We start from the raw sequence: 15,765 nt of genomic DNA, 5'->3' as shown, positions 1-15,765 counted from the left end.
GGCCGGATCATCCTCTCAGACCTCTTAATCTGACAGTTTGTGCTCACCAACCGCTTACAGCATGGGCCTGAGGTTCTTCTGTGAATGATGTTTTCTTTAATGCCTGGTGGCAGCTAGGTGTGCACAATTAATGGGCTGGATGGTGATTTTGCTAAACAACAGACATGATGTTGAGGGGGTGGGTGGGTCTGGTGGCTGGGGGGGCGTCTATCTCCCTTTAGATATATATATATATATATATATATATATATATATATATATACATATATATATCAGCCTTTGAAATACCAATCATGTGCAGGTTTATGATTATAAAGTGTAAACTCACATCCGGTTGCTCAGTCTCCTGGATTCCCAGGAAAAAACACAGAGGGCACAACGTCTTTATTCTCATTGGTGGATTTCATCAGATTTGAATACACTACACAACAAAACATGATTGTAAACCGATTTTTTCTAACTTATTTTGATTATAATAATTGTACTTATATATGTGTGTTTGCAGGTGTGTAATATAGTTTATATTATATACTGTATGTATGTGTATATGACCTGACCTGAACATTTTGGTAATCTCTGGTCTTGATGAGCTCTAAATACATAAAGTTTACTATTATTATTATTATTATTATTATTATTATTATTATTATTATTTGGCAATGATGACTGATTAAAGATTGTGGAGAGCCTGCACTGATCTGGTTGGTCAGTCCAGTCTGAAAAAGACTCAATTTTTGGGTGGATTACCATGACATTTTGTACAGACATTGTTTCCTGGAAGATGAATACTAATGACTTTGGTGATATCCTGACTTTTCATCTGGCACCAGCAGCAGCATGACAGTTTTGGTTTTGAGTGAAATGTCTTTGATTTGTTGTTTGATGTTACTTTTTGAGGGCGGACATGATGTATTGTTAAAAGGGTAGAGGCATTATAAGCTGTAGCTTCAGCCTACACCTCTTTTGGACTGCAGAAATCTTTCTGCCTGAATTTGTATATTTATATGAACTATTTTCCATTTTTTTTTTATTTTTGATTGAGCTTTTTACCATGTTAGCTTGACCATGCCAGCCCTTTGCTTAAAGTACCACGGAGCCTAAATGCTGTGTTCATTTGCATTGATAGTTATTTTTTTTAAACATTTGTGTCTTTCTGTTTTGTTTTGTTACTGTTTATCGATTATGTGGGATTCTCCAGAAATGATTGAGAAGCAGTAGCAAATGAAATCTGACAGCTGTGTTCTTGTTGTCCGAAGATACTTGACAGCTCGCAAGTCCTAAATATGTGAATGTCTCCCATCATTACCTTTCCTCTCACATGATGTGAACGCAGCGTAAGTACAGCCTCACAGAGTCACTAGCTTTTGTCTTGCTTGAATGCTGTGTTATTGCACAACTACAATCTGCAGACTCACGAGTCTGTTTCACCTCATACAAAAAGGAGCTGGGATGGGTTTGCCTCTGGCGACTGTGCAGGCTGCTGCAGGAAGAGTCATTTCCAAAATTATGTGAAGACACTTTGTGGCTCATTATGCTGCTGAAGTTATCCCTCTGACATGAGGAAGTGCACCTGGTCATCAACAATGCTCACTGGTGCTCATTTGTTATAAAGGGGCCTGATGTGTGCCAGGAAAATCACTCGCTACACCATTAAAGCACATTACATTACACATTAGACCATCACTGTGCCTTTGATACGGGGCATTTAGACTCTATATTGAACCCTTAGCATGTTACAACAGACATACGCAGATCCAGAAATGTGTTGGACAAGGTGATGTTTCCCTGCTCCTCTGTAATCCAGGTGTGTTGTTCAGAAATCCACAGTGGCCTCATCTTTTTGTTCTTAGCATGCATGAGTTGTGTCTGGAGAGATGCCATTCTGCACACCAGAGCTGTCATTTGTGTACATACAGTGCTATTGGCCTGACCATTAGCTTAAATAATCTGGGCCCTTCTCCTTGGACATCTCACTCACATATATAACTGTTCTAAGTTTGCAGCTTTCTTTCTGGACCAACAATCGCAACACATCCGTAGCTTCTAATTTAGATCATGTCTCGTCTCTTCTAGTGATAATAGAAATAGTTACTGAACCTCTTAAACCTGTTCCGTTTCTCTCTGTTTAATTGATCTGCTGAGTTGTAGCCACACGATTTTCTGCCCGGGAAGCTGGCAGTTCTGGTAACAAACAGGTTAACTCAATGAAGTGGTCGGTGAGTGTATTCTGTACACAACCATCACAACAACATCATTACTTTCAGCTTTTATCCAATCAGGATATGCTGAACTTTTCTGTTTGTCAAGAGAATATGATCAAACACACAGACATGATCCTGGACAAACTAAATACGAACACTACTACAACTAACAATATTTCATTATTGATATAGCACTTATGGGTAATTTATCTTTATAAAGGTTTATAATTTCTTACAAGTAAATCACAAATTGATCTTAACCCTACTCAAAACAGAGAGGCCCCTCATCTTCATTTTTTTCTAACATCTTTTGGGCTTTTCCCTCTCTCTGCACTTTATTTTCCATTGTTATTTATGTGTCATTTGTTTGATTGTAATCTGTACAACTACTCAAAACAAAGACTAACAACTAAATTTATTTAGCACTCATGGTTCATTTATTAAGAAACAAGTTAACAATTTGGCAGCCATACTAGCAGCACTTTGGGGCTTTACTTATGGAGAGCAGTGCGTTGAGCTAAGTGCTAACATGAGCACAATGTCAACATGCTGGTATTTAAAAGGTATATAACCAGGTTTACTCTCTTAGATTCGCATGCGACCATGCTAACGATTGCTAATTAAAATTAATGGCATTCAACACAAAGTACAGCTGGAAATGATGGGAAGATCATTTATTTAGCAGTATTTGGCAGCTATTGCAGTATCATATTAGTATCCTAAATTATTTGTAAATTATAATAAATAATTAAATCAACAGAGTTATTACAGTTGATGTGGGGAACATGAATACTGTATCTTTACGAAATTTCAGAACAATTGGTTCCAATGAGACATTCCACTCAAAACTACAAATGTGAACCTCATGGTGGTGCCATTCTGCATTATGAGTACTTTTAATTTTAATACTTTAAGTACATTTTGCTGAGAGTACTTCTGTACTTTCAAGTAGCATTTTGAATACAAGGATTTTACTTGTATTGGACTGTAATTATGCTGTGGAATCACTATTGTTACTTAAGTAAATGATATGAATACTTCTACCGCCACTGCAGAAACCACAGAAGAAGAAACAGTAATGGTTGTAACAATGGGAAAAAATATAAACAGTATAACAATATTGGATGTGATAGGTGTACCAGCAGAAGTAACATTAAAACTATTAATTTACAGTTTTATTACAGTAATTAGACACAGGCAGGAGAAGAACATAGTAGCTGTATGTTTTTGCAGCCACCCAAGTGATAAGTAAGGCTAGAAATTTTTGCTGGAAAGAGAAAAAATCAGTAATAAAGGCCTTAGGAAATAAGTGAACGGAGCATTAGGACATGTAAACTGCTAATTTAAGAATCTCCAAGGTGTAAGCTTTTTATAAGGGATTTTCTGTCCGTCTTGTTTTTCCTAGCATTACAGAGTCACAGTGAGGCGAAAGGATCAGAGCAGGTTTAACCTTGAAAAACATGCTCAGCTATAAATCGACTTGGTCAGTATAGACACGGACACCATTCCTTTTCTAATTATAGTAACACTCTGGTGTCCGGATCACTTGCATTTCCTGTACTCTTCCCCACCAAATGACAACTACACTGAAGCCGTAATCCCTCTAAGGTGGAAGGATTACATTGTTTATGCCTGATAGAGATCTTGTTTAGTTCTTGAATACCGAGAGATCCGGGGTAGATGGATTCTTCAGGATCAAGAACGTCTTAGATCCTGCTTGTAGTACATTCAAAAAATTTCATTACGTCAGTAATTTGTTATTAATTTTTTTATTATAAAAATTTCTTTTCCCACTTTTTCAGTAAGTGGTGTCTTTAGAGATAGATATAGAAACATAAAAAATGTGAAAACGTGCAATAAACATTTTGAGCTAAATGATAATGTCAATGTGCTAACATGCTCACAATGATAATGTTTAACATGCTGATATTTAGTAGCTATTATGTTAACTTTGTTCACTAACTTTGTTTAGCATGTTAGCGTGCTAACAGTTGCTAAGTAACACTAAGCGCAAAGTGGCCTAAGTAGCGATGCAAAGTAAAAAGTAAGTTTTACAGTACATCTCATCCTGAGGGGATCATGAATGTGCGTACTGAATTTGATGACAATCCAGTCAATGGTCGTTGAGATGTTTCACTCAAAACCACAAATGCCAATTTCATGTCGGCGCTTGAGGAAAAGTGGGGGAATCAACAAAGTCCTAAGACTGATCCTGTGGGCAACAATAATATCTGCACAAAATTTGGTGCAAATCCATCTGATAGTAGTCTGGACTAAAGAGGTGGAACAAATAACTTTGGTCCAGACTTTAATAACCTACAGTAGACCAACTTTTCATGTTGTTACACTACATCACTATATCGTACGTAAGAAAATATCATTATATACATTATAAATGCTCCTCTAATTATTTGCTTAAGTTCTAGGAAGCTGTAATTAACAGCAGCCAAGGTCTGTGTACTACATTAATCTTGACTTTTACACTAACCTGTCAATCATCTGTTTTTCTGTCAGAGGCCTATTTAAACAAAAATACTTATGTGAACAGGTGCCAATTCCCACACATGCTCAACGACTTTCTCAAAATAGCCTTATATGTAAATAGTAAGGAGGGGCTGCAGAATGTGCTCACTGATCAATAAAAATCGCCATCAAAACTCAGACCATCACTGCTACCCAGTAATACAGGTGAGCAAGTTGCAGCCATGATTATTTCCTAGTGTCTACTGGCGTCTATTTTTGTGTATATTTAACAAAGATGCTTTTCAGTTTTTTACTTTTGAAACTGAATAACTGAATTGCTGTTTTTTTTTTTCTTTACAGGTTGTGGAGAAAAGATGAATGCCATCCAGGTGATTTCCCTCACGCTGCTGTCCGTTCTGGCAGCCAATGCTCAGGTCATCATGCCGGGAAGATGCCCCAAGCCTGCTGTTCAGGAGAACTTTGATGCTGCCAGGGTAAATACCAAACCAATGTATGCTTCACTATATACTGCGGAGGAACAAGGCTGCATTTTTCTGCCTTTTCTTATCATTAAATTCCATAACTGAACACACTAAAACTTCCAGGATGACAACTTTTGTAATGGAATAAAAATTTGGCACTTGATACCTAAAGATATGTAACTCTTTATTAAACTTGTCAAGCTTGACGTAATGCACTTACGTTCCCTGTGCTTCCTCTGCAGTATCTTGGTACGTGGTATGAAATCCAGAGACTGCCACACTCTTTCCAGAAGGGTGAGTGCAGCACTGCCACCTACAGTCTGAAAAGCCCTGGAGTAGTTGTTGTCCTCAACAGGGAGCTGCTGTGAGTACTATGTCTACATCTTAAATGGATTTACAGTGGTGGATGAAGTATTCGAGCTATTTAAGTAAAAAAAAAGCAATACCACTATTTAAAAAATACTCCATTACAAGTTAACGTCCTGCATTCAAAACTGTACTGAAGTTAAAATATCTATGTATTATCAGCAAAATGTACCCACTATGCAGGCTATTTTCTCCGTCGGGGGTTATACTGTTATATTTTATACCATTAGATAATTATTACTGATGCATTAATATGTAAGCAGCATTTTAATGCTGTAGTTGGCTGACGTGGAGCTGATTCTAGTCCTTTTATCTACTATTTGGTGGTTTAATTCACTGTATAACAATGCATCACATTTAATGTTTATTATAGGTTTTTAAAATCTGAATTGTTAAAGTAATGTGTAACTACAGCTGTTAAATAAATGTAGTGCCGTAAAAAGTATTTAGATATTCCCCTCTGAAATAACATTAAAAAAAAAAAATAAAATTAGAATACTCACGTACCCCAGAACTTAATTTTAGTACAGTACCTGAGTAAACGTATGTAGTTACTTTCCGCCACTGTGTATTTAACAATATTTTTATTAAATTTTTATCGAAATTCCTTTTTATAAAGACTTTGACTCGTATGTATGCTTTTTTGGAGCTTGTAACATTTTACTATCCGTCTCTTTTAGCGCTGACGGGACCATTAACTCCATCAGTGGCTCTGCCAAGGCCAAGAACCCCTCTGAGCCTGCCAAGCTGCTGGTCTCCTTCTTTGAGAGTAAGGACCCCCTTATTTATTACAAACATTCTCTGGGACACTGGAAAGATTATCCTAACACTTTATATTGCAAATGAGCGTCGTCTTTAAAGATTTCTATGTAGATGTAGGATATTGGGAATTTTGAAAACTTTCAATACACATAGATGATTGCTTACTTGACTGTGCTGTCCCTTTTCACCGCTAGACTCTCCCCCTGGCCCTTACTGGGTTCTGTCCACCGACTATGACAGCTACTCCCTGGTCTACAGCTGCACTGATCTCGGTGTGCTCCACGTGGAGCTCGCCTGGATCCTGAGCAGGCAGCCCACCCTGCCCGAGGAGACCATGGAGGAGCTGCATAGCACCCTGTCCTCCATTGGAGTCAGTGTGGACAAGCTGCTCACCACGAACCAGGATGCAGCTTACTGCAGCGCCATGCACCAGTAAACAGACCGAGGGAGATAATCCCGATTCAGCCAACCGACCTGCAAACCGCTGTGTCTTATTGTAGTATTTATGACTGTACTCTCACTGGTGTACATGTCTCATGCAAAGTCAGTGCAATAAACTTGTTTAAACAGACGCACAGGTTTGGGTGTCTGTTCTGTGGGCCTCTGTGCTGGTCTTTTGAAATACCATATTGATTATTTATTAACTTTTCCTTACAGTATTTTAGTTGTAATGTTAATGTCAGGTCCCTTACTAAAATGGCCGCTTGGTCAATGGGTTTGGGCTCTGATAGCCAGCATGTTTTTTGACAATAATCTGCACATAGTCAGAAGACTTGTCTAAATCAGTGGTTCCAGACCTGGGGGTTTGGACTCACCAAAGGGATTGCTTGATAAATCTAAGGGGTCACAAGATGTTTAAAAGAATAGTAAAGCAGAAGAAAACTATTTCTATTGTGAAAAATTAGGTTTATTTTTCTTTTCTGTTTTTTCCTCTAATCTTGTATTTATTCATAATTACTGGATAATTTCAAATCTTCAGTCTTCAAAAAAAAGTGTTTGAATAAACACTCTTTGGTTGAACTGATCACAAGCTGTAAACATGCAAACTGATGAATGGCCACAAGCCTAAAAGGTTGAGACACACTGGTCTATAGTGCTGGTTTAAAGTGGATAACCTCGAAGATTTTCATTCAAATAAACTTCTGTTGTCACTGAATGAGGTAACACAATGGCGATTGAGCCTATGGCCCACTGACGAAAGTATTGCAATATTTATATATTTCCAGTATTACCAACTAGGTGTCTGTGGTGACATTCCTGGAAAAAATGCTGTATTAAGTTACTTCTAATGTAAACTGAATATTTCCAATTCCTGCAGCTTCACATTAAAAGCATTTAACTGGCGAAACATGAGCTGACTTTTATTATGTAGCAGTCGCGGGACATGCAATGCGTTTGTCAGTGAGCTTAGCACTCATCGCTATCGTTAATCAAAAATGCGTCTACAAAACAAGTCATCTACAAAAGCAATTTCTGGCATTTTTAGGCAGCGGATCAGTTTGAAATATTGCAGGGAGTAATGGAACAAGAAGGAGCAGCCGCAGCGAGCTGCTAGATGAAGTGCTACAGGCCAAAGGGTGCACACCTCCAACTTCTCAGCAAGGTAACCACCTCCTGTCGCTGTGGCCTGCTGTTCGCAGACTAATGCCGTGTGCAGCATAAAATCAGATCACAGTTGATCACAGAATGATGGAAGAAGGACAATTATTGCCTGACGTCTTTATTAAAACGACAAAAGTTTTTTTCGCTGCCCCCAGAATTCTGTGACCTGTAGTATTAAACCGTATTTGCTGTTACCACCACTAACTACAGGTGTTGCCAAATCAACCAGGACTGAAATCTTTGGGATTTCCACTTTGACAACCAAGTGCACTGTACAACAGTAGCAATTCTTTACTTCCTTTATGCAGTTGCAAACTATTAGTTTTTAATGTCCAGTTACAGTTGTAAACAAATTGTAAGTGGTACTTAAAGTGGCATGTTTTTATTGTCTATCATTGGTGAGAAAATACTTTTTTGCCGATAAGGTAAGACATAAAAAACGTTCTACAAAAAACTGTGACTCATTAGCCTACCACATAGTCAACAAGCCAGAAAGACAGCTGTACGATCCAGCTAAAAAAGTTCAGTTCTCAAAAATTTGGCATTCCATCAAAGACGTCAGGGTCTATGCAGCTTCACAATACATTAAAATATTCTTGCTGGAAAATTCTGGTGGCCTTGCGATTAACATCCATAACAACCACAATGTCCAGAATGTGTTGTATTGTGGCCGTGAAACTTTGACAAATGTCATACCCCCCTCTCTCCTCTATATTTTGCCACATTTATACTGTTAACCATCTAATAAGAATGGCAAAAATGTGAAAAATTAATCTTTAAATATGCAAAAATGTCAAAGACACACACCCTCTTTCTCGCATCACTCACGTACTCCAACTCAACAAATGCCTTCATGTGACCTTTGGAATATGAATTACAAATACAAAATATGTCTGTCACATTACAGAGATGAGACCAAGATGAAAAGCTACATTTATAAAAAAGAAGCCCAACAGAGCATAGGAGAAGGATGTATGAGAATGAAACAAATAAAGCATTGCTGGTTTAAAATTAGACTGCAACTTGTATGGGTATTTATTATTTTGCATTTCAATCAATTTTTCTGTCTCCCAGGGACCTACAACACTGTTAACTTTTGTGGTAGTATCTTATAATATATACATTAATATATTTGTAGTATATTACATTAGAAAAATATTCATCCGTACCTGACAAAGAGCCAATATGGGCTCATAATGTTGCACTTTTTCTAATGTGGTCATAGAAATTTTGAAGAAATCATTTGGCAGTTTTGTGAGTCCTTGGGAGGCTGAAATCACAGTTACAGTTTTTTGGACTCGACGAGGAAGATTTGTGTATTGCACAGTGATTGTTTAAGTTTTATGAAATGTGAATTGTAGTACTGGGATACTGGTAAATTAGATACTACTACCTGCCTTTGTAGTTGTAGACAAAACACACACAGCCCGCATTTCTTTCTACAGGTTTATTGCACTGACTTTGCATAACATCGACAGGGCAAGGTATAACACGTGCTGCATATAGTGAGTCATGCCATACGTCCATGTCGTCCTGCATCTCGCAGTCCTGTAAACTGAAACAGGAGTATCTCTGTTTACTGGTGCATGGCGCTGCAGTAATCTGCATCCTGGTTGGTGGGGACCATCTTGTCAACACTGACTCCAATGGAGGTCAGGATGCTTTCCAGCTCCTCGATGGTCTCCTCGGGCAGGGTGGGCTCCCTGCTGAGGATCCAGGTCAGCTCCTTGTAGAACAGGCCCTTTTCGGTGCAGCTGTAGACCAGAGAGTGACCCTCGTAATCGGTGGAGAGCACCCAGTAGGGAGCAGGGGGAGATGCTACAGGAGACAGGTTCATATAGTTAAAACTACTGGAATATTCAGTGCACAAGTAATTACTTATAATGAGTGACTGAACTTGAAGGTTAGAATATATTTGTAATGAATGACATGTCTTTACTTTCAAGGAAGGAGACCTCCAGCTTTGCAGGCTCAGCGGGGTTCTTCACCTTGGCAGAGCCGGTGGTAGAAGTAATGGTTCCATCATCCCTAAAAAACAAATAAATAAAACATGAAAGATTTATCATAAAAAAGAAATCAATTTAGTTGAATATTTCCGTTTTGGAAATATTTGGAGTTCAAATGTATTAAATATCATAATTTTTCACTAAAAGTTTTCATTTCATAGATAAAATACAGAATAAAAGATCAGTCTGTGATCTTTTGTGTTCATGAGGCAGGAATTTTGGCCATCGATGTTCAACACACCTGATGCATTAAAGTAAAAAACGAGTAAAATGTGGCTTTAAAAAAGCAAAAGCAATAGAACTCCATGCGTGGATAAAAATACTTAATTTGTGGTGAAATTTATTATTTCAAGGACTGTGTCAAGGACAAGTGGTGAGTAATTGTAGCTGCAGAAATCAAACCCACAAATCTTAAAATGTATATTTAGATAACGTGCTCACTGCAGCTCACTGTTGAGGACCCCGATGACTCCAGGACTCTTCAGGCTGTAGGTGGCAGTGCTGCACTGACCTGTCTGGAAGGTTGTCGGGAGCTTCTTGATCCCATACCACTTACCAATGTACTGCAGAGAAAGTACAGGATTTCACACACTTAAAAAAAAACCCTGTGTAGGTACTAAATATTTAGCATTTGTTGCAACACAGATCCTTATTAATAACTGTTAGTTATTATGGCAGGTGTCTGATGCTGTACAGAAAAAATAATTAATAGCAAAGGAAAGATAGGGAATAAATAAAGAGTTTAGTATTCACCCTGGTGACATCAAATTTAGCCTCAACGGCAGGCTCGGGACATTTGCCCAACTTGAGGTCCTGAGCGCTGGCTGTGAGAACAGCCAGCAGAGTCAAGGAAATCACCTGCATGGCCTTCATCTTATCAACACGACCTGCGGATAATAAAACAGACAGCACAGTTAGTGAGGCTGGGAAACAATGGGAGACATGCACAGAAAGAGACGTATGACGAGGCAGCGTCATGGCTGCAGCCCGCTCACCTGTATGTAATCAGGTACTACCTGTGCACAGGACATTCAGTTCCTGACGGGGTCTTTTATAGATCTAAGAACCTGTAGCTTCATCATTGACCACATTCTTTGGCCCCTCCTCTGTGTTTTCATGAAAGACTGTTGTTGTATGACTGAGTGTGAAAGCTGGCACCTGTTCAAATGAAGACACTGTTCAAACAGGCCTCACACCAATGGCAGATTAGTGATTTTATCAGGTCTTTGTAGTAGAAGCTGCTGAATGCATCTCATTCAGCAAAGAAATCTCATTCTCAAAGAAATCTCAGCCAAAAGCCAAAGATAAATATCAAAAATTGCAAACAAGATACAGTAAATAAAAAACTAAAGCAAGATCTAAAAGGTACACAAAGGATGCAAAACTGTAAATTAATCAGTTCTCCAATAGGCAGTAGACAGCATCAAAGCAGCACAGTCATGCAGCCAAGCTGATATTCTGAATTTAAGAAATACATGATTAATTTTGTTGACTTTAGAGGCCACCTTTCTCCCCTCTTAAGTTTGGTTGATTTTAAATGGAGCAACTGCTTAAGCTCATCGACAAAAAGCTCATTAAGCTCATCAACAAAAACGTTGTATATGTACAAATACGTAGCAGAGACTGGTTGAGACCTGCTTAGCTGGTAGAGACTACCGGCTAAGAGGCTGCGCCACACCTGTGAGACCACAAATTGTCATTTTTGAACATTGGATTTTGAAAATATTAAACAAACCAGATGTCAAGTGTTAATTAGTGAGCTTCAGAGGAGTTGGTAAACAGACTTTGTTGTCTTCGGACAGAGCCAGGGTAGATGTTTCCCAACTCTATGCTGAGCTAAGCCAGTTAACTGCTAATGGTAGTTTAGCTTCATATTTCCTGAACAGAACATGAGTTTTTATTGATCTTCTTTACCAAACCTTTTCACGGAAGTGAACATGCGCATTAACCACCTGCTTTTATACAGAAGAATATTTTTCCTAGGGCTTTTGTTCGACACAAGGGGCCAAAGTGAAAAGATAAGAAATAACAATACTAATCAGCTATGACTCTACAGAAGCTATTTTCAAAGAACCAGAGTTGCTGTATGAGAGCAGTAAATGCACTGAAAGAGGGAAATTTTGCTCTTATTTACAACAACAAACAAATTACCAATTTGGCTCCACTGTTGTCAGCAACTTCAGGCATAAGTGCAGTCTCATTTACTGCATCTTTCTGCTTTTATAGACCTCAGGCTCTCCTCTCAGTGTTTACTAAAGCACACACAGGTGTAAAGAAAGATTAATTGAGCACAGATGCCCCTGGTTTTTCCTGATTCACTGCTCCCACACCACAGATGCTCTCTCTGCCTCTGGTCTCACTTTTAATCCCTGCCCTTCTTATACAGGGAGCTTTAAGGGGCCTTGAAAAACACTTGCACCGGAAATAGGCTGAAGCAGTCTTTGGTGGTTTATCGACGGAGGAGATGGAGAAAACAGGATCAGACAAAGACCTTCGGGACACAAAATGCTCATTAAAAACACTCAACATTTAAATATCATCATAAGTGGCAAAGGAATCATTGAGAACATGGGCCAAATGGCAGTGTATTACGATACAAAATTGTTTCCAGCCTTGAATATTAATCCATCAATTATTGCTGCTCAGTACGTTATTGACATCCTCAGTGTTGTATTGCTTGGCCTAGTATTGTATTAAAGGAAAAAACTTTTCCCTTTTTTTTATACAGCCAAAAATATGTTTACCTCGTAAGAGAGAAATTGTTTCAAAGCTTTTTCAAAGACATTCAGAGGCAGAAATGTGATTTGATTAAAGCCAGTGTTTTAGTTTGTCAGAGATGAGAAGATCAAATTCTATGGCATTTATTTTTTTGTTATTCAAGCAAATGCTTTTTTTTTTGGTGTTTATTTCCACTTGTTGTATAACAAGACAAAGAGCCTACAGTCTTGCTAACTGCTCTCTGTGGCTGCACCAATGTTGCATTCAGGCTGTGTCGGCAGAAAGGCAAAAACAGGAAAAACATCCCCTTTTCCAATTTGAGAGTGATCATGAATTAGTCACACACAGTGCTAACTTTATAGTCACATCAGATAAACAGCCACAATTAGCTACTTTTGTTTTGTCATGCATATGCAGTAGTTTGTTACCAAATGAAACCAGATACAAACAAACTGTGTTGTTTGTTGTTGTATTTTATTCTGATGTTACATGGAGTGGTAGTTTTGCAGCCATTCTGCCAACAGTTTGTTGACATGTCTGTAGTTCTTTTCAACAAGTGGGAGATAACATCAGTGTCAGAGGGGATAAACTGTCTGGGAGCCGTGAATGTCTGCATCAAATTGTACCAATCCATCATGCAGAGGTTGAGATATTTCACAAGGTTAGTGACAACTTTGACCTACTGGTGGCGCTAGATTAAAGTGATGGGATCACTAAAGGCATTAGGATTCATCCTCTGGGGTCCATGAATATCGGCACTAATTGTCATGGCGATCCATCCAATAAATGTTGAGATATTTCAGTCTGGAGCAAAGTGCTGGACCGACTGACTTGCATCGCCCCCTTGGAGCCACAACACTAGAGTGGCTGAAAATATATCGAAAGAAAAACATGATTTTCATTCCCCAGTTCACCGTCATTCCTTTGATATTAATCAAAACCAGCTGCATTCAGCTTGGCTACAATGATGGAACTGTATTGTACTGGATGAATTGAAAGTCACAAAGATCATTCAGTAGTCGTATTGATCCTTCATGGATCATGTTGTAGCAGCGGAATTTCACCTGAGAACTGACCCCTGACCTTCCAATGTGACCCATTCTCAGGCATGTTTGACTAAAACCATGAAAATAAAGGCAATGAGCGTCTTATCTTTGTTAAAGGATAACTACATACTGTATCAGCTTAACCAAACGTTCACCTCAGTCAGCTTGGTGATAACACTGACCAGCTCACATGATGAAACATGTATTTTTGGTTTTGTAAGTTCAAAGAGGGTTTTTTAAATGTGAAGTCTTTAAAAAAAAATCACAATTTAGTGTAAATAACACATATATCCTGATGACCTTTCTTTAAAAAATTAAGTGCATGTTCTATATGGAGCATGACGCGCTTAAAATGGCACAATGCTTTTAGAGAGAAACTTGTTTAAAATGCTAATGACTCACTGTTTGAAATATCACATATTAAGTTTCTAAATTCACAGAAGTTAAGCCTGTTCAGGGAGTTGTTGTGTCTGTGGTCAGTATCAATATTAGCAGGTGTGCAGGTTGCAACAAAATTTTCATGAAACCAGAAAAGGAATCTGCTCTCTGCTAAATGTCCAAAAAGACTCAAAGGAGGCTTGAAAAACCTTGACCTTGATGGATCCTTTCTCTGCCTCTTCTGAGAGCTTGGACACTGCGCAGTGTGTAGATTCGTTCATTATATTCTTAAGCCAACAGCAAAACTTCAATGTCAGTGTTCACAAAGCTTTCAGAGGTAATTTACACCGACAGAGTCAGAGCTTGTTTGTATAAATGAGGAAAAAGAAAACATGCAAATGTTAGCTACTTTCTGTATTCTTAATTTAGATTTGCTAAAGGTTGGAGTCCCATTTTTGGGGAAAATGTTATATCAAACAGGACTGTTTGGATCCCTGCATCCTAAAGGAAAACAGCCATTTGTTCACCATTTTAAGGGTCATCTCATTTTATTCTTGCAGGAGTTGGACAAAATAATAGTAACAACTGCACAATACTATGCAATACAACAAATAATACCTTTGAGAGGCTTTTAACATTCAGTTGTTGTTTAGATTGTCAGAATGGTATTGAGTCTGTTGTCTGCTGTGGTGCCCTTTTTTGTGGTCTTGCTGTATTACTGTATGCTGTCAAGTATTTCTGAAAGCAAAACCGCCCTATCTGCTTTCTCTGCTTTCTCCACAACCTCCGCACACATGCATGTTGTAATATACTGTAATTATTAATGGGGAGATTGAATTCCAAGCGAAGACATGCATCATTATAGGTTGTCCTGAACGAGACTATCGCCAAATAAAACTGTACTTTACTGGACAAAGTCAGTCAGCTCATTTTAATCCTCAGTCAGTCAACACACACCATCAAACACAGGTGAAAGGTGACATGTGATGTTTCGACCTCTGTCGTCCCTCAGCAGCAGGAAATATTCTCAAGCTCTGAATGTGTGTTACAGCACATGTGAAAACCTTTCCATTTCCACATGTTTACCCTATACTCTCTATGTGTGTGTGTGTGTGTGTGTGTGTGTGTGTGTGTGTGTGTGTGTGTGTGTGTGTGTACACAGGTGCCAGGAGCCCCACTGTGACCCCATGTGTAGCGACATGTGACTCTTTACTGTAGCTCTCATGTAATGCTTTCAGTCAAGTATGTTAAAGCAGCATCTGTTTAAAAAAAATGCGTATCTTAGATCCTGACGATTTCTTTCAAAAACAGCCATACATTTATCAAGTCTATATTACTTTTTGTATCAGTTCCATAAGTCTGACAAATAACGGTTGACTGACTGATTTAGAGACGGATTATTTTGACGTATAAGAAGAAAAGCACCGGTGTTACTAACAACATTATCAAGGGCCCTGTTTAATTAAGTGAGCCAGCATGCACAATACCAAGCTCCTGGAACGGGAACATATAAATTATTGTGTTTTACAACTCTAAATATCTGTCACAAACAAGGCCTGTAACAACTGACTGTTGTTTTCATGACACATACAACATATTGTATCTAAATGAAAATCAAAGCACAGCTAATTTGATGTAAGTAGCATCGTGGCCAGCCTTCTGGTGCCACCCTATCATGTGGGAAGGATTAAAGCTTCTTTAGTAAATGTTTTTATATGACCAACGGATCAAATAACTATGC

At 38.5% G+C, this 15,765-nt stretch overlaps 2 protein-coding genes across 3 annotated transcripts; one reads left to right on the top strand and one right to left on the bottom strand.

The window, feature by feature from the left end:
* Positions 1-5,035: 5,035 nt before the first annotated feature.
* Positions 5,036-6,710, top strand: LOC120799275 (apolipoprotein D-like). The gene is made up of 4 exons (XM_040144312.1): positions 5,036-5,158; positions 5,389-5,510; positions 6,193-6,281; positions 6,469-6,710. The coding sequence occupies exons 1-4, from the start codon at positions 5,039-5,041 to the stop codon at positions 6,708-6,710; spliced, it is 573 nt and encodes a 190-aa protein (XP_040000246.1). The 5' UTR covers positions 5,036-5,038.
* Positions 6,711-9,308: 2,598 nt separating this feature from the next.
* Positions 9,309-12,220, bottom strand: LOC120799124 (apolipoprotein D-like). 2 transcript variants are annotated; one of them, XM_040144041.1, is made up of 6 exons: positions 12,034-12,220; positions 10,878-11,040; positions 10,636-10,769; positions 10,324-10,445; positions 9,816-9,904; positions 9,309-9,694 (listed from the first exon to the last, which is right to left on the bottom strand). In XM_040144041.1, the coding sequence occupies exons 3-6, from the start codon at positions 10,753-10,755 to the stop codon at positions 9,453-9,455; spliced, it is 573 nt and encodes a 190-aa protein (XP_039999975.1). In that variant the 5' UTR covers positions 10,756-10,769; positions 10,878-11,040; positions 12,034-12,220; the 3' UTR covers positions 9,309-9,452. The 2 variants fall into 2 exon arrangements, with proteins under 2 accessions (XP_039999975.1, XP_039999976.1); XM_040144042.1 differs by lacking the exon at positions 10,878-11,040 and having other exon boundaries at positions 12,034-12,219.
* Positions 12,221-15,765: the final 3,545 nt, after the last annotated feature.

The sequence above is a fragment of the Xiphias gladius genome, chromosome 14 (genome assembly GCF_016859285.1).
Source record: "Xiphias gladius isolate SHS-SW01 ecotype Sanya breed wild chromosome 14, ASM1685928v1, whole genome shotgun sequence".
Classification (NCBI taxonomy): domain Eukaryota; kingdom Metazoa; phylum Chordata; class Actinopteri; order Istiophoriformes; family Xiphiidae; genus Xiphias; species Xiphias gladius.
This window is presented reverse-complemented; position numbering and strand designations above follow the sequence as displayed.